This window comes from Pyxicephalus adspersus, chromosome 1 (assembly GCF_032062135.1).
Source record: "Pyxicephalus adspersus chromosome 1, UCB_Pads_2.0, whole genome shotgun sequence".
In the NCBI taxonomy this organism is placed as follows: domain Eukaryota; kingdom Metazoa; phylum Chordata; class Amphibia; order Anura; family Pyxicephalidae; genus Pyxicephalus; species Pyxicephalus adspersus.
In genome coordinates this window covers 30,183,611-30,205,911 of record NC_092858.1, presented here as the reverse complement: position 1 = coordinate 30,205,911, position 22,301 = coordinate 30,183,611, and the positions used below count along the sequence as shown (strand labels likewise).

Sequence of the window (22,301 nt, the reverse complement as noted above, 5' to 3'; positions counted from 1 at the left end):
GCCACATTCCAATAGTGCATTGTCCTTTGCTCAACTACAATGAGGTCTGCCAAAAGGACTCCAAAGGATGTTGAAACACAATAATATCAAAAGGGCTTTGCAGAGACAAAAGTAATACAATACCAGGATTTATTTATACAGAGGTATGAAAGTCACATCTTATAAACATGTGACACAGGAGGGGGCCAAGCAAAAGGATCCTGTAATGACAATACTAGAACAATAATGCAGGTCCTATGGAACACTGCACTCTACTCTAACTGGGTATTCACATAATCCTCCACATTTGCCTCATCATATCAATGAATGCTGAAGGCATTTCACTTACACTTTCATCAGCTCGAACATTCATCTGGTTTCCCCTGACATCATCACATCTTCATCTCTCTTAATGCCCCACAAATACCAAAACTGATGGGTAAAAAAGAGGCCTGGAGGCACAACTGGACTTTATAGAAACTTTGAACCAACTACTTTACAAGCTCTCTACAACAGCTTTTTGGAAAACACTGTGTGTAAAAACATTGCATCTCAAATAATATTTCAAGCCCCTGCCTTGTATTAGCATTTAAAGCAGAATTCTGGGGTAGTGTAAGATTTGCCCTCGCATTGGTACCCCCTTAGATTTTTGTTTAATATTACAGGACCACTGCAAGTTTACATTTTGCAGTAACCAAGAGTTTAGCTTTTAATCTACGGAAAAACTAGTTTGATCACAAGTAGAAAAATTCAGATGCAAGTTGTCCTTAGACTTATTTTTTTAAAAGAGTAAAATTAAAATTGAAACATAATTTGTAACAATGCAGCTATTATGCTAGTAATATAGTGACCATTGGCATAGAAGTATACAACCATAATTGAGGTCACACATTTTAGAATCAATAAAATAATTTGTCTTCGTAATTAGACCCCTGGTTTTGGTTACTTGCAACTATACGTGAATTTAATTTAACATCTATAAAGTATATTTTTTTTTTACTCCTCAAAATAAAATAGATTTTAGATTCGCTGTAAAAAGCTGCAAAAGTGGCTCCCATTCAAGTCTATAGAAGTCTTTGGCAAAAAAAAAAAATCCAGCAATGCTACTGCAAGAGAATCCCTTAAAAAAAAGCAAGAAGATAAACAAACCCAGCAGCTAAAGGTGGTAATAACCCTTACAATATTTATATATATATATATATATATATATATATATATATATATATATATATAGTATTATATATATATATTGTATTAAAATACAATGGAAAAGGATATAATTTGGTGGTAGAAAATTCCAGCTTAAAACTTGATTGGCTAGTGCAAGGTACCGCTGGAATACAGAGGACATCTGAGCATTGAGGTTTTCCCGTCGGCTGAACTCTTGTAGAACTTCTATTGTTAACATGAAGATTCTGCGAAGATCCTCTTCCTGCAAGTGAAGAAAGCTCATTACCATGCAATAAACCATCGTACTGTTATATACTGATGGCTCTCTAGTAGTCACACCCCTTCCAACACACTTGGGGGGTGGTAACGATAAAAAAAAAAAATATTACATTGCAAGAAGCCACTGTCATCACAAACTAAACAACAAATTAACACAATTAAAAAATAAATAAATAAATAAATATTATATATAAACATATATATATATATATATATATATATATATATTTTTTTTATCTCACAAAATATATAAAAACTATGCTTAAAAAGCAGTATAGCTGGGAATGAATGTAAAACTAAATGATTTTAAAAATGATTATTTTTCAAGTGTTCTTGACATGGAATGTGCTGCTGTACTGTACTACAATGTCAGGCAGGAGTACCTAGATCAAAAGGCAGGCTGAACAGAACTGTGTGTGAAATTATATTATCCTCTGGAGAGTAGAATTTTAAACAAAAAAAATGACCCTCAGATTTACATGTAACATGTATCTTCCAACAGTACTTTTTCTGGGGTCAATTCTCCAAGAAGGGGATTAACCCCCCCTAGCGGTCTTAATTTACATTGTAGACCTATAATTCTTAGGCATAACTCACCAACACATTTCTAATAGTTAAAAAAATTTAATGATAAACTTTAAAAAACAAAAAAAATCTGTTACAAAAATAAACAAAAAAACAATGTATAATGTAATATAACTGTACAGCTGCATAAATAATTTATATTCAATATTATTTATATATTATATGAATATTTCTTTGTATTGAATCCAATACAGAACTATTTGAATTTCCCGCCGCCAAGTCCCAGCTGCACCGACGCATGTACCGATGTCACCGGGAAACCCTGTAGGATGTCTTTACACTTCACAGCTGGAGATCGGAGGAGGCAGATGTGTCCCCTTCGGGGACCAGCAGGAGGCCGGGGGACAGCAACGGAACAAGGTAAGTGTGTTTTTTTCTGTTTTTAGGTACCTCCAGTCTGACCTCGGATTGACGCTTTTTGCATATAAAATCCACCCCGAGTCAGACTCAGGAATACCGCCAGGGGGGTTAAGCTAACTTTGGGAGATTTTTTCAATTCCTGGGGCAGAAAATTTTTCTAATGGTGTACAAACAGCAAAAATAATCACCTGGTTGGGATTTTAATTTTTTCCTACTCTGGTAAATATACAAAGTTTTGGCTATGTATAAACATCAGTCATTTACTAAATGGATTACACTATTAATAATATTTTTTTTTATTAATAATAAACAGGATTTGTAAAGCACCAACATATCATTTAGCGCTGTACATTAAAAGGGGTTGCAAATGACAGACTGATACAGAATGTGACACGGGAGGTGGATTTGGTCGCCTGCATACCATGAAAGTACCTTTACAAAGCTTTATAAATAAGGCCATGCAGGTTCATACACCTGCTTTATTCAATTGTACTTATTGGGGGCTACAACTTGAGGTTTAACATGTTCATCCAGGAGTGGATACTTGTTTCATGAATATTCTGGACAGGGACCCTCCAGGAACAAATATACCATGTCTGTATTGTCTAACAATCAGATAAGTAATTGGCTATGGCCTAACCTCTTGCCTCTAGGTACACTGTCCTCTAACCCATTAATAAGTGTGGTATTCTTGACGTTCCTCCAGACATAAAGCTCCCTTGTTCTCCAAGGACAGTTTTATAGTGTCAAGCACTTCTCAAGAGCAGAACAATACATCCGAGACAAGTTGGCCATCTGCAACCGGAAAAATAGTTCAAGCGATAATTTTGGCTAATGGCCAAAGTTATTTTAAGGCGGTCATTGTTGGGCAGAATGTGTTGGCCCTCTGCGTGTAGCAAAGTAGTGCCACACCAGTGAAAATAGCAGCCTGACAACACCGGGATCGGGTATCGCGGAAAAGAAACACAAGTACTGGGCAGACGGATACATTTCTCAGAAGTCATTCCTTGAAAACAAAGGATATAACTACTGTACCTTTCATCTCTTGTGCCAGTCATCTGGCTGGCACAATGGAAAAGTATCCTATAGGGCCAAGCAATGAACATCATTACATAAAAAGTGATTCATGCCCCCCAATTTCTAAGAAGGTGAAATCAAAAGCCACTGCAACTTTTTACCTTTTAGTTCAGAGGGTATTTTGATTTCCTTAGTGCAAAACCAGAAATGTGCATTTAAACATTTTAGAAGATGAGGAAAATGATTTAGCAAAAATCCTAACTATGATGCTTTTTAATGGTAAGCAAAATTCAACATTGGGAAGGTTGAGGTGCAGTGCTGGCCTTGTCAGCATGCTGCAGAGTAAGTCCCTATTTATAATATTCTTAATGTGTAAATGTAGCACAAAATGACAAAGTGATCAGTAATATTGCAATAAAATATTATTATCCGGCTTCACAGGCTTTTATATTAATTTTTGGTATGTTTTTGTAACAAATGCATGGATAGAAAAGGGAGATGGTATACTAAAGGGAATGGGAGTTGAAAATGGTTGAGCCAAGCTTTTGAGAATGTATAAATAGTGGTAAGACTTACACACTTGCATTAAAGTGAACCTATAATCAAAATATCTACTGTGGCTGTACATATACATTATATTGTAACGTAATTGGCTTATATATGTTGTATTTGTGTCCAAATAAATAGTATGTTAGGTTACGGCTCTGATGTCCTCGGGCTCTCTCCGTCAAACCACAGGTGTCATTAGTCTCCGTGTTCCAATAATTCCCCATACTGTTTACATACAAAAGTAATTAAGCGGAACGCTGCCCACTGATCCTTGTGTACACAAACCTTATTCTGTCATTAGTGACAGACCCCATCAGATTCTTCTATCCCATATTTTGCCTTCTGGAACTTAGGCAGTTGATGCATCATAGAAAGGACATGGTTGAAGTGTCCAGCCAACAGACTAGTGCTTTTGTACACAAGGTATTGACAGTGTACAATTTCACTACTTTTCTATGTAAACTCATTTTGTAAACAATTTTTAGTGTTTGGGAAAATGCATCAGCTCTTTTCATATACTAAAATGCTCTGTGTAGCTATGTCGTGAAATGTATTCAATTAGCCCATATGCTGTAAAATTTCATAATATATATATATATGTAAAGTTCATTATCCTGCTTCAGTTTCTGAAAAAGTATACGACTAACAAATGTACTCAAGACAGCTCCTTTAGAATAATGTAAATGGTTAGAATATGCCACATTCCTTTCAATCTAACATTGCAAGACACTTTGTTTTGGCTGGGTCTTCGGCCTTGGGACTTTTAAAGCATTTAATATTTTTTTGAACACCTCAAACAATTTACTTAGAAATACTCGAATGATTTATTCATTTATAATTCATAAAACTTGGTTAAAAACATCACAAAAATCCAAAAGTGGTACATAATAAATCCAGAGGTTAGTATATAAAAAATAGGCTAATGATATATCGATGCGTTTCTCAGAACAAAGTCCGCTTCATCAGAAGTTCATTAACTGCTATCAATGGAGATGTCTATTTTCCGGATAAATGAGTCACAGGATTCATCAATGCAGGTATCCTATATCAGGTTGGTACAGGCTATTAATGCAATCGTTTCCAAACTAGTAATTTTCTATATTCACACGTATTCCAATGCTAAGTGGACGATTTGTTTCAAAAGGGACAGTACCCCTGTCCTATCAGGATTTGGTTCCAGGATAAGTTTGTTTCCCTGCTGATCCAGGATTAACTCTATTAATAACATTAGATTGTGGGCCCCTTTGAGGAACAGTTAGTGATATGACTATAAAGCGCTGTGTAATATGTAGGCACTATATAAATACTGGATAATATTATATCATATATTTGTGGTCTACAGTTCATATTTTATAAAACCTTCATACTACATTTAATTTTCCAGATTATGAAAAAGCCTCACCTGAAATATTCTTTTGCAGTTCCCGTGAAATTCCATGCTGAGCCCAATATTACTGGTTTTACTTGAACTTGAAAACTCTATAAGTAGTGCCGTTAATATGGAACAAGCCAATGTTTGCTGTGAAGACAAAATAAAAGACAGAGCAGTGCAAATTAGTATTGTATCATTAGGTTTCCATTGGTGTATTAAATACCAATATAGAGCAGCAGCTGTTTATTTGGGATGTAAAACTGTGTTAACTCAGCTCATTAATTAGGACAGATCGAATTAAAACTATGTTCTCACAAGGATTTTTAACATGCATGAAGGGTAGATTAACGTTTTCCAACTACTGATGCCAAAGAATGATCGTACCATCACAGAGGAAAAACTCAATATTTTGCAAGTCAGCCCTTCAAGTGTTGTATTTTACCCCAGAACTTTTTTGCTTGTATCCGTATTGCCTTACATAGCTTGCAATGAAATGATGCGACAATGAAGCTTTGTAGGATTCCAAAGCACTCTTATCAAAGAATGGGTTTCCAACATTTCAGTGGTGTCTCTACATAAACTTTATTTTAAACGTTTACAATGAATTGATAAATGTCAAAACACCTGTCCTGCTTATGACTATCTAAGGCTTAATTAGAGAAATAATTTTGTCACTTGTGACAACTTTTTATAAGACAAACCAGGAAATTTCTAAAACCGAGAAATGGACAATAAAAAGCTAATAGAGGTTCTAGCATTTTACCTTTTTTAGTTTAGGTAAGAAAATGTTCACACTGAACAGGTAAAATTGTAAGTCAAAGGCTACTGAAAAATACTGGAACAGGGAAAAAAGTGATAACAATAAACCAGTGTGGCAAAATATCTATATTTTAAGTACAAATTTTCGATTTTCGAAACTTTGTAGTCTTGTTCTTCAGATCAGCTGCACATGACAATTTCCTTTAAAGTAAAGCGTTTATAAATCTGGTTATTTAAACTGGGGAGAAGATGGGAAAAATGCCTAAGTAGAAGATGGTTTTGGTGAAAACAATCATTAGATCCCAAGGTAGAGACAGGTAAACACCAGGTAGCTTTCAGGTAAAAGTTGGTCTTGCTGCTCACATAACCTGCACAGAAGGACGATTTCACCTCACCAGGAATACACCCACACTTTTTACTGCAATTGGTCTACTATGAGACTTAAAGACCAACAAAAGCAGCTTACTGAACAAGGCAAATTGAACCTATCCACGCAGACCTAAGACTTCTTAGTTCTCTAAGTTTCAGGACTATGGGGAGTTAGATTGGAAGATTGAGGTCTTACAATTGCTCACCACCTGCTTCCTGTGGAATACACATCATTAATACTGTAATACAAAGATGCAGGAAAAAGCAGTCCATATTGTTCTTTTTACATTGGTCTCTATACACCATTTGTATACACCTATCAGCCTGCTATTAGAATATGTTTGTTCAATTTCGGTTTGGTGTGAGGGTACACTTACGCTACACTTTACTAAATGTTTCACAATACAGAAAAAGAAATCACTATTTTTTGAGTCCCGGATAGAAATATTTTACCATGGAGTTAGTCACCGGAAGCCAATACCCAGGTGGTAAAATGCTGCAAATCCTAGCAAGGTGTTTTTTTTTTTCTGTTACTCCTTACATGGAGTAGTTTTTTTCAAGTAGTTGCAAGTGACATTAATTTACATGTATAGAGTTGGCAGGTGTAAAAGAAAAAAAAATCAGCTGGCAACAATGTGACCCCATAGTGCTATTTAAAGGGTTAAAAGTAGGAAAAGCGGTATAACTTCTTTCTATGCCAGCAAATTTAGAAAAAACTAAAAAGCAGCTTTGATGGAGTGAAAGTTTCAGGCACAAAGAAGTCTATGCCCCTGGGGGGGACAGTGTCACACACAGGCGATGGTCTGAGGTTTAGACTGAACTATGTCCAATACCTCTGTGTTGCAGAAGATTAAAGTTGCAATGATACTATTTATGCAGGCTCACACAACAGCTGACAGTCAAGCCCTGCTGCCACCAACTGCCGCATCTTTGCACATAAAATGCCTCTCATGTCAATACCTTGACCTTACAGGCGCTTGTTATCTTAGCTAGCACGCGCCAAACCTAATCCCCTCTTGCTGCGATATACCTAAACAGATCAAACTTGAATAGACTTTGTGTGTCACCGCCTTTCTCCCAGGGCTCAGTTCAGCTAAAGTGACAATACCATTCCTCAACAATGGCAGCTATTTCAACCTTTTCAGAGGTTAATGTAAATTGTAAACACCAGCGGGTGACCATGGGGTGAAAGCAGAACAGCGGAATTTTCAATTATGTCCAAACACAAGATTGCTTTAATTACCCAAAGCACAAACCTTTTTAAAACTGACAAGTTAAAGCTCATGTATGTCAACTCCCTGATTGCCACAGGCAAAACAAATATAGGACAACTTACTTACTGGAATTATAGCCACCTGCTAAACATGGATATTCAGGGGCTACCAAGTCTGTGAACCAATGAATATTGCAATAGTGGTAAAATACGAGACGTTTATATCATTGGTCTAAGCAAAACAGCTCAGAGTGGGGAATATATAATTGCATGGTGTTGGGGAGAAAAAAAAAAATAGATTATTTCCCGATTCAAGATTTTGAGTCTTTTTGCTGTGCATCCCCTAAACAAATCCTTGTAATCAGTTGCCTTCAGGAGTTACAGAATTAGTGATCCACTACAATCTAGAAGCTCTAGACCAGGGGTGTCAAACTCAAATACACATAGGGCCAAAATTAAAAACTTAGACAATGTCGTAGGCAAACCTTGAAATTATTTGAAAAAATTGAGGAAATTGTTCCTTCTCATTATATATAAAACTGTTTCATATGGAAACAAAGAGGTTTTGCTTCACATTCAACCTGGAACAAGCCTATAATAAAGGTCTACAGTCTACTGGTCTACAGACACGAGTGATGCCGGGAATTGTAGGAGTGGCGTCTTTTCAACGCAGTGGCAGGTAAGCTGCGGTTAATATTTAGGATTCTTTTTGGGGCCAAAAAAAAGGGCTTTGGGGGCCAGATTTGGCACCCCTGCTCTAGAGAATCAATAACTGGAAGGGATTAAATATATAAATCTCAAACTTTAAACATCTTTATTGGCACTGTTTTTTTCATTGATTAAAAAGATGGAGAATCCGTTGATTTTAGTTTCTTTTTTCCCTGATTGGAATAGCTACAAACTAGATACAAGTTTGATACACAATACTCCTTAACTACCACTAATTGACATGAGCTACATGGATAATTAATGATCACTTTAATAGACATCTGGTCTTCAAGAAGTGAGCCGTTGATGGAGAAATATACACAGACCTTGTCAGATCTACTCTACCCGTCCCACATATTTCCATCACCGGACCAATTTACAGTTCATCTCTTCTGGTAAAACCTTTTACTGTCATTGTCTGTTTATTAGAGAGATTCACCCCTCTACCTGAACTGCTGGGATTGAGATAGGAAGGGGAAAGCCAAACATTTTTTGTTGTCTCTAAAGCAAGATATGGTAAGAAATCTTTTAAGGCAGACATTTTTTTTTTTTCCAGGGACCACTAATGAGAGATTTTGGGAAATTTTCTATAGGGGAAATTTTGCTCCTAGAAAGCAAAATAATATTTTTAGCCAGGCACACCACCCATCACTTTTCAGTAACCACCCGGCTGTTTGTGAGTGATTACTGAAGAGTTGGGTCATAATACAGGGGATGCCCACCACCATACAATTTCTTCCCACCCAGCTTTGCCTTTTCCCATATCCAATCAAAACATGTTTCAAGCCTTTCTTCATTCTCTGCCAGTGGAATTATTTTTTCTTTATTTTACTACCCAATACTACTACCTACTACTAAACCCTAATGAATAAAATAAAGCAATGACTTCATAACAGGTAATACTACTTGTTGCCTGAAATTGCTTTATAAGGGAACCTCTTTCAGTGTGCTATATCCTCTCAAATTTCTTCCCAAGGTTTTGTTAAGGCAATGCTATCAACTTTACTTCTCTTTTCCTTCTACTGATAAGAGTCGGCATCTGTTTCATCAACACACTTGGAGCAATCTTTCATCAACGATCATCATTCATTATCTTTACAAATCACTTCACACAAATGCATGTACCTCTTAAAGGACTCATTTAAAATGAGCAGTACATGGATAGATACGCGAGCAGCAGCTGACTCTCTGTACTTGTGGATACGTGCTGAGCCAAGAGGTCAGCCTGGGAAGCAGCAGTACAAGTGAAACAAGCACGGAATTAGGGTTATGAGATGAAAGGTCAATGGAATAATTTACTTTCAAGAACACTCAAACAGCAGATGCAATGTGCTGCCGGATCCTCATTAAAGAGGTATTAGCGCCTATGACAGAGGAAGATTATTTGTCAGGAGCAGGTTATATTGGAATGCACAAATATGGATATCATACCCACATATGATACCCTCTTAGATTGTAAGCTTTATTGGGAAGGGTTCTCCTCTTCTTCTGTGTCATTATTTGTACACTACTATGCGGGTTTGTCATCTGCAACCCTATTTATTGTACAGCATTGCATATTACATTGGGGTTATATAAATAAAACGTCATTATATGACAATGCATATGGTAAGATCAGATTTTATATCTAGATCTTTATTATCTATCTACCTTTCAGCAAACTTTCATCAAAGGGTGTGAAGTGAAGAAAAGGGAGCAATGCACAGGGTAATGACTTCATCTGTTTGCATTATCTACCTGCATTGTGCAATTTTGTGCACTTTTGTTTCTACTGTATAATATAAAATGAGTGCCCATAGATAACAGCACTACAATACATTTATTATGGCAATGATGCATTCTTATGAAAGAATAAACAAGGTGCATGCTAACATTTCATGAAAATCTTTGGACCTACTAAATCGCTCTAACAATTTAAAAGTAACATCTGCTTTATTACAAGTTGTGTTTAAAATTGTTTAGGTTGGTATTTTTATCTTTTTAATTCGTAAAGACACATTGAAATAAATACATCCAATTGAATGGGTGATGGCACAACTGATGACAACTATACTTTAAATCCATAATAAACAAGAGATCTTTAGGTGCATTTTTTAATATATTGTAGCTTAAAAGTCCTTAGATGCAGTGACTTAAGTTTTTATTTTTCAGTTTTCTTTCACCATGATCATTAGGTGCTTATTGGGTAGACATACAAAAAAAAATTCTTTGAAAACTTTTTTTTTTTTTTTACTTTACACACAAATGTAGAATATAGAATTACCTACAGTCTAGTGGTGATCAGATTTGTTTGTATGTTGGGTTAATAAGGCTACATAAAGACCTGGTATACAACAAAGCACCCACAGCAGTATTTGCCTGAATTGTTTGGCTCCTCTATGTGAAAAAATTGTATCCATGCACAATATTTTTTGATAGAACAGGTTTACTGCTGTATGAAGATTTTTCCCATCTTCCTGTTCTTGAGACAACAGGAAGGGAAAGTAGGAAGGGAAAGTTGACAGGGGTTCTAGCATTCCCACATTTAGCTAAAAAAAAAAAAAAAAAAAAAAAAAAGAACACTTTTACATCTGCCGGTGTTACTAATAAAGTTTCCCTTACATGCTGTCCTGGCACAAACTAATTTACCAGACAGGAATCTCTCCAAAAGAACCTCTGGAAAAAAAAAGCTAAAAAGGAGTAATACCATCCTATATCCTTTTTAAAGTTTTAATAAGGTTTTGGGTGCACATATACGTAAAACAGAACTAAACCCATGTTGCTCACCTGATCCTCTTTCCTCACAGGGAGCCACCATACTTTTCTTCCCCTCCGGTAGACGATCTATAGCCTTCTTGATTGACCAGAATGACACAATTCCCCTCCGCACATGCAGTGGAATCAGAGATTGATGGATATATCCTTACAACTAGAGCATGTGCTGCTCAGCTTTTTGCTATAAACCCAGAGCAATCAGGCAGGTAGAAGTGATTATTGCAGATAGGTGGGTCCCTTTCAGCAATAATTACCTACCTGATCATGGTTTTTTAAAGTGTGACTTTAGGTCCGCTTTAAGATGCTCAGATGGAGACCAAAGGTGTCATTCTGCTCCTGGTGGTATGTGGGGCAAATAATGACTCTGATCAAATCCAAAGCGGAAAATGTTTCTAGGATCTGGAAGGTTTAGAAGTTGATCCAGGTAATACAGGTGCGTCCATGGGAAAAATGGATGCTTCTCACTGCAGTATTTTTCTTCGATAAAGAAATAATTTCAAAAATAGCCAAACAAAAATTATTTATCATCTTTTAAGATTATTTGCTCACATCTGGGTCTCAGGGTTGAAAGTAAAAAGAAGAAAAAATAAAATCCTAATCAGTAAAACTGATCTATCAGAGATGCATTCACAGTTTCAAAGTAGTGACAGCACCTCAAACACAAAAGCGACATTCCCTGGCACAGCGGCCTGCTCTTGTTCTTGAAACGGATTGTCTTTTATAATCTCCTGGCACAGGCCCAGGGGCTTTATTCCCCAAAATAAACCGGACAAAAGGTTAGCACTAACAAAGGCAGTCAGCTGCTTTTTTATTGGAACAGATCAGTAGAAGAGGAGCAGAAGGTAAACCTATCAGTCACTAGATGCTAGAGACTGAAATTCTAATGCGATGAAGCACATATCAGGTTCACACAAATCCTCCATACATCAATGCCATCAAAACTGCTCTCTACTTGACTTTGTTTTTTTTTAATTTGCCAAGGTGTGAAAATGGATTCTGGCAAAAAAAAAACATACAATTATTTACTTTCACTGCCTACTACGGGAACTTATAGTCTCCATATGTAAATTACAGCTGGAAATTAAACTTATAGGTTTTGTGGTTTTTAACATTTATACAAAGGAGACTCTTTAAACCACCCATTACCTAAAACAAATACCCACAGCTTCTCAGAAACACCACCTTACTCCGACGCAAACTCTTACAATCAACTTTACTCAAGTCATTCCTTGGTGTAAATACCATCTTCATAATATTCTCATGTTTTAGGACACACTCACAGCATTGCACTGGAAAGGTCGGAACACATCCACTGTTTTCCATGTGTTTGTGGCAAGCCACAATTATTTTATGTGACTGATGTCAACTACACCAGTACAAGGTCAATTTACAAAGCTGTAGGGATTATTTTTAAATGGAAGAGAATTTAAGAAAAAAAAATTGGTAGGAGGTAGAAATGTTTGGAAGACAAGATATAAAGTCACTTTTTCTAAATAAAACTTTGTTCCCCTAGCTTTATCTTTTAATATTGTGGATACTTTACTGTGCATGCACCATGTCTTGATTTTATGATGATGGTAAGGGGCTGGACGCAGGGGACAAAGTAAATTTTGTGCACTTGCACAGGTGCTAAATCAGGGGCCATCTAATCACTCGAGAGGATACCCAGGAAGCCAAAAGTAAAAGAGACAGACAAAGTCTGCACCACACAGCCCTAAAGTATGTCACAATTTTATGGTAAACTATTGGAAAAGTTCAGTTACATACAGTTTTACCATGTTGCTCATTTTCATAAATTTATTGTTAAGCACGATAATAGATGCTTAACAAAAGGATACAAAGTACAGATTTAAGGGTTCTCTGCAATCAAAGTTGATATAAGTTGTTTCCACATCTCATTGAAAGCACTATTTTTCCTTGTACAGTTTCAGCCTGAGCGGTTGTTGGGAGGCTGGTGAAAACTGCCAGGAGCATTAAAGATGCTGGGGAGAACAACGAGCTACATCAGTCCACACCGTTACCAAATCCCTATATTATGTTCTGTACTAGCTGAATAATGTAAAAAAAACCTTTATATTTCCTGAATGAGCCTATTCCTCTTTTGTGTCTCACACACTCCACCTTCCCAGACACTGCAGCTCATTGTGGAAGGGTTTCAGGGTGCATTTCTGTCAAATCCAGAAAGCAATAAGCAGGACTATGTGTGACCACACAATGAAAGCTCCCCTACATCCCCAGTGCCCCACACTCATCCAGCCAATCTCCTTAAAGACATCTGATGGGTGCCACCATTTCTTTCCAACCATCAGATGCAGGTATGTTGCAAACACCTACACAGTACCTTTACATACACTTTTATGGTGCTGTGATGAGGTGGTAGACAAGGTAAGCTAGCCCTATAGTTTGGAAAGTACACCTATTCTATAAAAATCTTCTCTAGGTTGCTGCATCCTTTTCACATCTTTTTTCTATCCCCAGTAAAACTGTTTTTTTTTCCCTTAAGAAATTATTATTTTTGTAGAAAATTATCCTTTACAGATGAGGACTATATCCTAAGCAGCTCACAAGCATATAGACTGCAAAGCAACTGCTCACACATGGTGTAGCATAACCATACAACTAATAGATTTATAGGGAGGGCTCTGGACATCGCACACATGGAGAAGAGGGTTTGATGAAAATGGTGGTCAATTTGCCTAAAAATGAAAGGAAGGTAGGAGAGCTGCTGGAGGTTCTACTTCATGTTAGGCAGGATTACAGATTTAAAAAAGCACCCTTAACACTTATTTAAAAAGAATTAGAAAACCAGTCAACTTAGTGTAAAATCCAGTTCCGTGTTAAAAGCAGAACATGATAACTGGACCCGAAAATCTCCTTAACTATATACTATATAATAAAGAAGTAAAAAGTGAGCTCTCTTTTGGCCAAAGCTGGAAGTGCAGAACTAAGAGTTACAGTGTACACAGATGTTTCCAGCTGCCACTGCAAGCGTCTTATCACGGTCCTTTGGCAATGAGCAATCTTGACGCTCAACCTGTTCTGAGACGATTTGAATAGTATTTGCAAGTCAACCGGAAAGAATGTGGATTGCATGCTGGGGTCGGATGACGTTCTTTAAATATGACCCTTATACCAATGAAAGCTTCCAATGTGTTGGAAATGAACACTGTACGCCTCTCACTGCGGCCTGTAACACACACCAGATAAATATGACCGCCCCCAGCAAACCACGGGTGTGTAGAATGTACATGTGACAAAGGCAGGCACGCTATGAGATACTAGAAGATTGAGGTAACATATTGGTGAATCATTCCTTGTGGATACATGTGTTAATAGGCCTTTAAATCACATAACTCAATTGACTGCAGCTTTCTATGTCCTTCATCTTTAAATAGGTATGTGTACAGAGAAACAGAAGTAATAAAATACAAACATCAGAAAGATTCAGCAGGGTACAGATTTAAAGAGCAATAGAAAAAGCATAGTGCTGGTCTCGGGGTAGAATTTTAAGAACTTGGATAGTAAAAGGGAAGGGAAGATGGGGGGTGGGGGGGTTGGTGTGCAATTTTAAATGATTGGACTTTCCCGTATTAGTAGAACCCACAGTATAAGTAGAAACCATAAAAAGGAAGGTTCTTAGGATCTACCCTACAAAAAAAAAAAATGGATAAGTAAGAACTTTATTTTCATGGTGCAATTTCAGCTTTCCAAAAACTTACCTGACTTCCCATGAATAGTGAATGGTCTCACACAGCACATTTAAATTCTGATCTGGCCTGCAGCATATCTTAGCCATCATAAACTTTCAAACTTGCTGGTCAAATGCCTACATTCAAATCAATGGAAGCATGCACATGTACTGCAAAGTGTTTCAAGCTCCACCAGGGTTTTGTAATGCATTTGTGGACGACCTCACCTCCTCAGCAGTTTGGAGAACTTCAGAAATAGCATCCAAACTCATATAAAGTGCAAATTGAAGCTACAGACTTTTTAGAGGTGCCAAGTGAAATTAGCCTTAGTGACAATTTTGGCAACCAACAGTTTAGGCTGACTTAAGCAACAAAGTTAACTTAAGCGGTCAAAATGTGAATGCAACTTTCAACTAAAAAACAAAACAAAACACTATCCTTTAAAATACATGTACCTAGAAGATTCCCTGCAGTAAATAACCATTTATTGTTATTATTATTATTATATTCCACTTGGCTGTGTTTGCAAATCATAAAAAAGTTCTGTAGAAAACCTCTAAAGGTTAAAACGGCTGTTACCAGTTTACATTCCACCCATCTTGGATCCAATTCACTGACCTCTCTGCAATGAAGCCTGACCTTAAAACAGCAAGCTGCCGTCTGGCTGGAGAGTCAGTGCAGTGTGTTACAGAGCGTTATCTCTGGATACTGAGGATGCTGTAAAACCACCAACACTCTATGGAGGTGGAAACATTCCAAAAGGATGGAAACAAAAACCACAGATTAATATTATATGCAGATGTATTTATTCATGTTGGCTGGAAGACTGGTCTTCTGAATTCTTCCATATATAAAAAGGCAAGTATAGTTACCCCACTACTATAACCCCAACACATACAACTCATCCTGTACATAATAATCACTGGGACCACAAGCCTTTAACTGCAAATCAGATTAAAATTCCCATTTTACCCAAAATTCCCATATGATATTACATGAGCCACTAAAGGGGAAATCTTTTTATTTGAGTTTGTTACACCAAAATTGGACTTTGCACAGCCAAAACTTGTCTTCTTAGTTTTGAATGGCTTAGAAGGGTTAAAACCGATCCGGTTTTGTTACTATCCAGGGCTTCATACAAATAGGATTTGTCTCATGCAAAATCTGGCATCAGTAACGGTGCTCCACAATGCTGTTTATCTGCTATCTGCAGTGCTATGGTGCCTGGTGTTGAGTCTGAGCCAGTTACCGGACCCTGAGAATTTGCTGGCAAATGTCTGCATTGCCCTGATCTCTGTCTGAGCCCTTTGTCACTTGCATATTGCCCACACCTACATTTGCTTTAAACCTGTGCATATCCTTTGCCCACCCTTTACCTATGCTGCAAGTCGGACTGTGAATCTTTTTTCCAACCTTCTGTTAAGCATCTGCACAAGGCTATGGATCACTTTTCCCTTCCTGTTTGAGGACACAATTTCACTAGTCAAAAACTCTCCTATCCTTTTTTGGAAGTGTCCAATTACTCTTTGTACTGGCCCAGCACCATAAACTTTTATGCAGCAGCCAAGGAAAAAACAAAATACTATAGTCACTTTTAAGTTCTGAGTCTGTTGACATCAAATCCAAAATAGTGGAGCCCTGCAGAAGACTGCAGATTTTTAAGTCTATACAAGTGAGGATATTACGAGGTGAGAAATGTATGATCAAGTGACAGGGTCTCGGTAGAGATTCCCCCTCTTCTATAAAGCAGGAAAGTCAAAGTTATTCAACCACATAAAATCTGCCCTACTGAGAATTACACTTTCCTCAATTGCTCTGGAGACCTTGTTTTGGCGCTTTCAATCACAGCCATTTTTCCTTTAGCCACAAAGAAAGAAGAATCACCTTTTTGCAATCATAGCACGAGCCTATACATTTCCAGTGCGTGACAAGGATTTTAGACAGTCTTTCCCTCTGGTAAAGTGCATCTTTAAATATGTAATGTATTTTAGCTTACCGGTTCCTACAGGCTGCCTTTTTTAGGCTACACCTATTCAATTTTTGGCATACCAAGAAGTCTTTTTTTGAGGTGTTAGGGAACACGAGTTCCACATTCAAATAATAAAAAAAAAAAAAAATTAAAAAAATAAATAAAAAATGTACACTTGTGAAGTTGGACAGTGCAAAGTAAAAGGTTTTCTTTAGTTGTCTCTGTCAGCAGCCAACACTCCCTTCAATGCAATACTCTTCAGCTGCCAAATACAAGCATTGTGAATGGAGGAAGAGATAACGATTTGATGCAGTTGTGTGTAAATTTAGGCTTGTTCTGTACTGAGCTTTGTAAACTATCTTCAGCAAAAAATACCTGGTACCTCCTAATTGTGGAAGCATGTGACAATCTATAAGATGACCAATAATAAATCAAGCACCAATACTATCCTAGGACTCCACAGTTCTGTGTAAGCCGGTACTTGCCTGACTCACAGTGTACACAGGGCTGCTTCTCCTGTTTCCAGCAGCTATCCAGGTTGGCGTGGGAGTAAAGGTAATGCGAGTATGTGCTGCAAGAGGGTTCAATTTTAAGCCTACATTTTTGATTGAAATCATCACCCCAGAGTAGCAATCTAAAACAAATTATTTACTCCACATTTCATGTCAGAAAATTGTCCCGGCCGTTGTTTTACCATCTTAAATACCACAGTTACAAGTCAAAAGTCAAAACTGGGATTTACTTGACTGGCACCATAAGATTTAACTATGTTACCATTAATGCTAAATAAAAACCTGGTGGTACCTGATGTCATTTATTATATTTGGTATTGTTTTGTGGATATGCCCTAATAGCTGAGGAAGGTCTGAAGAGGAAAACAAATTAGTAAGCAATCATTAGCACTACTTACAACTGTAGGGTTGCCACTGCTGATTAACTGATTAACTTCATGGAAAATGCTCTTGCAGTCAATTGATTTGTCTAACGATCCTCTCTTTACTATGACTGCTACCGCCAAGAGGATCTGTTCTCGTACATATTTCTGGAGGCTGCAGAGAAACAAGGTCAGAAAACATGTATTTTACTAAACATGTAAGATCAAATTCACTTTTTTAAGGTTCAGTTCTGCTTGAAATTCTGGCTGGAAAGAGGAAAATATTCATATATATTCTTTCATACTGTACATATGGGATATGTTCTGGCACATTGATTATGATGCAGTTTATATATGTTTTTTTAACTTCATACTCTTGCTGTGTTGTATATGATATTCTGAATAAATATATGTAGAAGGAGACCAACAAAAACATGGATAAAATATTTTCTGCATTAAAGGGGTAGCTTAAAGATGATAGAAAGACTACACATACCAAGCCTCTTCTCACGCCTTCCTCATTTCCCTGATAGTCTCTGTAATAATGGGTACTAAATACCTTTCCTTAGTATTTATATATGGTAATGACAAGGTTAACCCTATGCCTCCACTTCCCACTGCCTTTTCTGCAGCTTGTTGGTGTTGATATTTTTCTCTCCAATATTTCAGTAGCAGTACTATTTCCACTGACAATGATGGTGGATGCTATAATCACATCACCACCAACAGGCATTGGAAGTAGCAGAGAGTTGACAACTCTTCTACAATTTCACTAGCGTTGTTAGCCTTTCACATGTAAAAGCATTCATAACAGCACTGGGAGGATCAACACATGTATTAGAACAAAACCACAGAATTCTAGGACATGTAAATGTAGCTAGCATGATCTGTTAATGTAAGAATCGACTAGACTCCTAATTCTACTTTAGTCCATCAACTTCATCAGTAGTCTCCCCAGATTTTTTTTTAACTTGGTGGGAAAAAGCTGTAGATGGGTGGCAGCCCCTGTACTGGGTGGTGCACCCAGCTTAAAAGGGTGCACCACCACCTGGGGAGAACACTGCTTAAGCAGCACTAAATAGAAAAAAAAAAACATGTGTGACATTTATTAACCTTTGTTTCCTTAAAACAAAACCAAACCAAGGGGATACCCATCTGTCCCCATGGCATTGTGGGTGCCACCATCTTTATTCATTATTAGGACCCACATCTTTTTATGATGTTTTATTAGGACATTGGAAAGAAAAGGGTATATAGCAACCCTTGCTTTCCAAGCTCTTCCTGGAATAATTCCCAAATATTTGTGATTCTGTCATTACACAGCAAAGTGTTGGCAACAAATGTGTACTCACTTGGGCCTCTGTAAGACATAAGTTAAAAGGAATGTTCGGAGTGATTCAATGCTACTTTTTTCCAGGAGGATCCATTCTCTTACAACGGCTTCCATTATCGCTGTGGCGGCTTGAAATAGTACATAGTCCACTTTGCTAGTTTCTGTAAAAAAAAAAAAAAAAATTGAAAGATACAGGTTAGACCTGTAATGCCACATGAGAATCTGACAACTACAGTATATCCCCCAGTCCCTTTTAGCTGGGCACACCACCAGGCACTTTTTAGCAACCACCAGGCTGTTTTTGGGTGGTTACTGATTAGTTGGGTCACAATACAGGGGCTGCCACCCACTTTCCCATCCAGCTTAAAAAAATTTCTGGGGTGAACACTGCCAAGCTTAGTGGGACCTTGTATTATTTCTGTACAGTTTTACCCTTCTATTGCAGGTCATATTGCACTCGTACATACCTAAAATGTGTTTGCATACAGCAAAAGGTGACTTAGATTTTCTAAAGGAGAGGAAGATGTGCTCTGCATGCTGCCGCTGTTCATTGTTCACCATGGATGGCGGAGCCTGCAAAATAAAAGAAAAAATATTTTTAACAACTATTAAAGTCTCCAACAATGTAAATGGACAAAGTAGCAAACAAAATGCACTGAAAAGAAAAATTTATGAGCCTCTATAAAGTCAACACAGAGTACAAAAGGCAGCATCCAATAAACCAACATGATTTCTGTTATGGGCTTCAGCACAGTATGTTGTTCTAAGTCACCAACACAATCAATGAAACATAAAACAGAATTAGCTGCTGAACTGATCTGAACCAGATTACCACTGGTTTGAACCTACTAACCTATAACAAATGTAGAAATGTGCAGCTAAATCAGCAATGCAAGTTGCAATGGTGATAGGCAAAGTACAGTAATCCATAGCAAATTAAACCAAATACATTCTGATAGAATGATACAGATAAAACTTGCTCTTACAGAATAATGATAAGCCTGATTAAACACATACTGCCAATCCAAATATTTTAAAAACCTTTTGTTCCTCTTTAGCACCAAGTTTTTACTAAGATTCCCTATTCCCATTATAGTTCAATCACAGTGGTCAGACAGTGCCATCTAGTGGACATGTAAAGAGAAGCACTTTTATATAAAACATGATGTGAAACTTTAAAAGGTCTCAAGAAAACGCAGCTTGTCTCAGACAGTGCCATCTAGTGGACATGTAAAGAGAAGCACTTTTATATAAAACATGATGTGAAACTTTAAAAGGTCTCAAGAAAACGCAGCTTGTCGTATTTAAAGTGAATATTAAAACCAATTGTTCAGAGCAGCCTTTTTCCTGACTTTTTTGTTTTTTAACAATAACTTTCCAGTCTTTGGGAACCCTTGCTATAATTACTATTGCCACAGTTCACAATAAATTTGCATGGTAGTGAGTGGGAAGAATGCTTTATGTTGGCCAGTGAGAAGAATGCCACTCTTACAGATAGCTAACACAAATCATTGGTGTCACTTAAACTGACCTGAGAGGTACAATTTGCTAATTGGTCAGGGAACCCCTAGCAACCTCTGGAGGAACCCTGGTAGAGAAACAATGGTTTGAGGACTTCCAGGTATGCCACAAAACACTATTAAATGCACAAATCCTTCTTTGTAGCACTTGGCATTTTCTTATAACACAAGCTGCAGATTTATTTGCACTGGATGCTGCAAATTCCATCACAATTGATGTGCACAGTTTCATGTAATCAGGGGATGAGCATGAAGAAAGAATTCAGGTTTGGAATAGCTGCAGCACTGTATAAGGGGCTTTCATTTGTTTCTAGAAATAAATCAAAAAACGAGGCCACTGAAGCCCCTTTCACATTACATTTCTAATACTGGAGTGTTTTACCTGGAGTACCACTTTAAATGATCCGATTCAGCCCGATATCCCTTGCTTTACTTGCCTCGTCACCATGCTTGTATAGACACAGACATTTCTCATTGACTTCAAAGAGAAATGAACAAAAGCAGAGAAACAAGGCAGAAGAAATGAGCTTTGTGCTACTTCTGCAGAGAGCAGAGTGGTGGGGCAGCACTGCTGAGCCAAGAATAATTTTGCTATTATTTTACAGCTTGCCAAGATGCTCAGATGAAGCTAGTCGCTGTAATACTGCGCCGTCTATCCAATACAGGAAGTATTTGCACCGCTCATCACAGCCAATCAGAACTTTCCCGATGGTATACCAAACCTTCAATTTTCAAATAAAGATAAAAAATGCCACATAGTATCTAAAACACTGCAATAATGTAATGCATGTTGTTATCAATCAAATGCTATAATAATCAAATGTTGATAGCTGATTACTATAACAGTATGCAGCTATAAGCATTGCACCACTAATTCCCAAGCCTGTACCTAGCCAATCAGCAGCTGGCCACAATTTCCATAAAGCGGATTTCTGGATAGATGGCACTGCCGCTGAAAACCTCCCACTCTGAGCTGTAGTGCCTGGGAGGGGGAGTATGGGAGACAAAGATGAAAGAGGGTTTAGCACACTAAAGGACAAAAAAAGGAGTATTTTTATACTCTAGCACAGCGGTCCGCAACCTGTGGTCAGCGGCTCTGGCCCGTGCACCCCCCAGCAGGGTCAGAAGTATAGCTGAACTCTTGTGGTCATTGCAATAAAGACCCGTTTTCTTTCCTATACATCACTAATAAAGCAATAAGACAAATAGAAACTATGACAGATAGATCTCTCTATGAGATTAACAGTAACATTTTTCATTAGCAGTTCAAGGAATAAATTGTTGTAGAATTAGGAAGCCTTTGTGATATGGGATTTTAAATCAGCAATGTAAAGTAAATAAATTCTATAAGCAGGGGACACTGGTATTGAATCAATATTCTTTATGTATAATATAAACACCCAACAAAAAAGGTAAATATGGAACAGACCACCAGGACCCCTACATTACAAGTCTGGGGGTCACTATTTTGTGTCAATCAAAACTAGGGGGAAAAAAAGCAAAAGGATGGAACAGTTCGAAGAGAAATTTAGGTTCTACTTTTAAAAACTTTCAACCAGGCAGGTCATTATTGCAGTTAAGACAGACGATGTCCCTTCTGTAATATCCATCTAACCTGCCTGATCGCTCCAGGGAACTGCATGCCCAGATCAGCTTTAGTTGCCAGGATAATCTGCAATCCCACCTCACCCCGCAGGACTGAAATGATTAAGTTACAGCATTTCGGCCCAGCCAATCAAGACGGCTGTAGATTGGGATATGGAAGAAAAGAAGAAAGAAGATGGTGGCACCCTGCGATGGAA

At 37.5% G+C, this 22,301-nt stretch overlaps 1 protein-coding gene across 1 annotated transcript in view; it reads right to left on the bottom strand.

The window, feature by feature from the left end:
• The window catches only part of XPO4 (exportin 4), a 64,092-nt gene that overhangs the window by 31,381 nt on the left and 10,410 nt on the right, over positions 1-22,301 (bottom strand). Inside the window, exons 2-6 of the mRNA XM_072405042.1 lie at positions 19,447-19,552; positions 18,999-19,140; positions 17,683-17,821; positions 5,342-5,458; positions 1,258-1,411 (exon numbers count right to left, since the gene is read on the bottom strand). Coding sequence (XP_072261143.1) covers positions 1,258-1,411; positions 5,342-5,458; positions 17,683-17,821; positions 18,999-19,140; positions 19,447-19,552 — 658 coding nt within the window. The remainder of the gene's footprint in view (positions 1-1,257; positions 1,412-5,341; positions 5,459-17,682; positions 17,822-18,998; positions 19,141-19,446; positions 19,553-22,301) is intronic.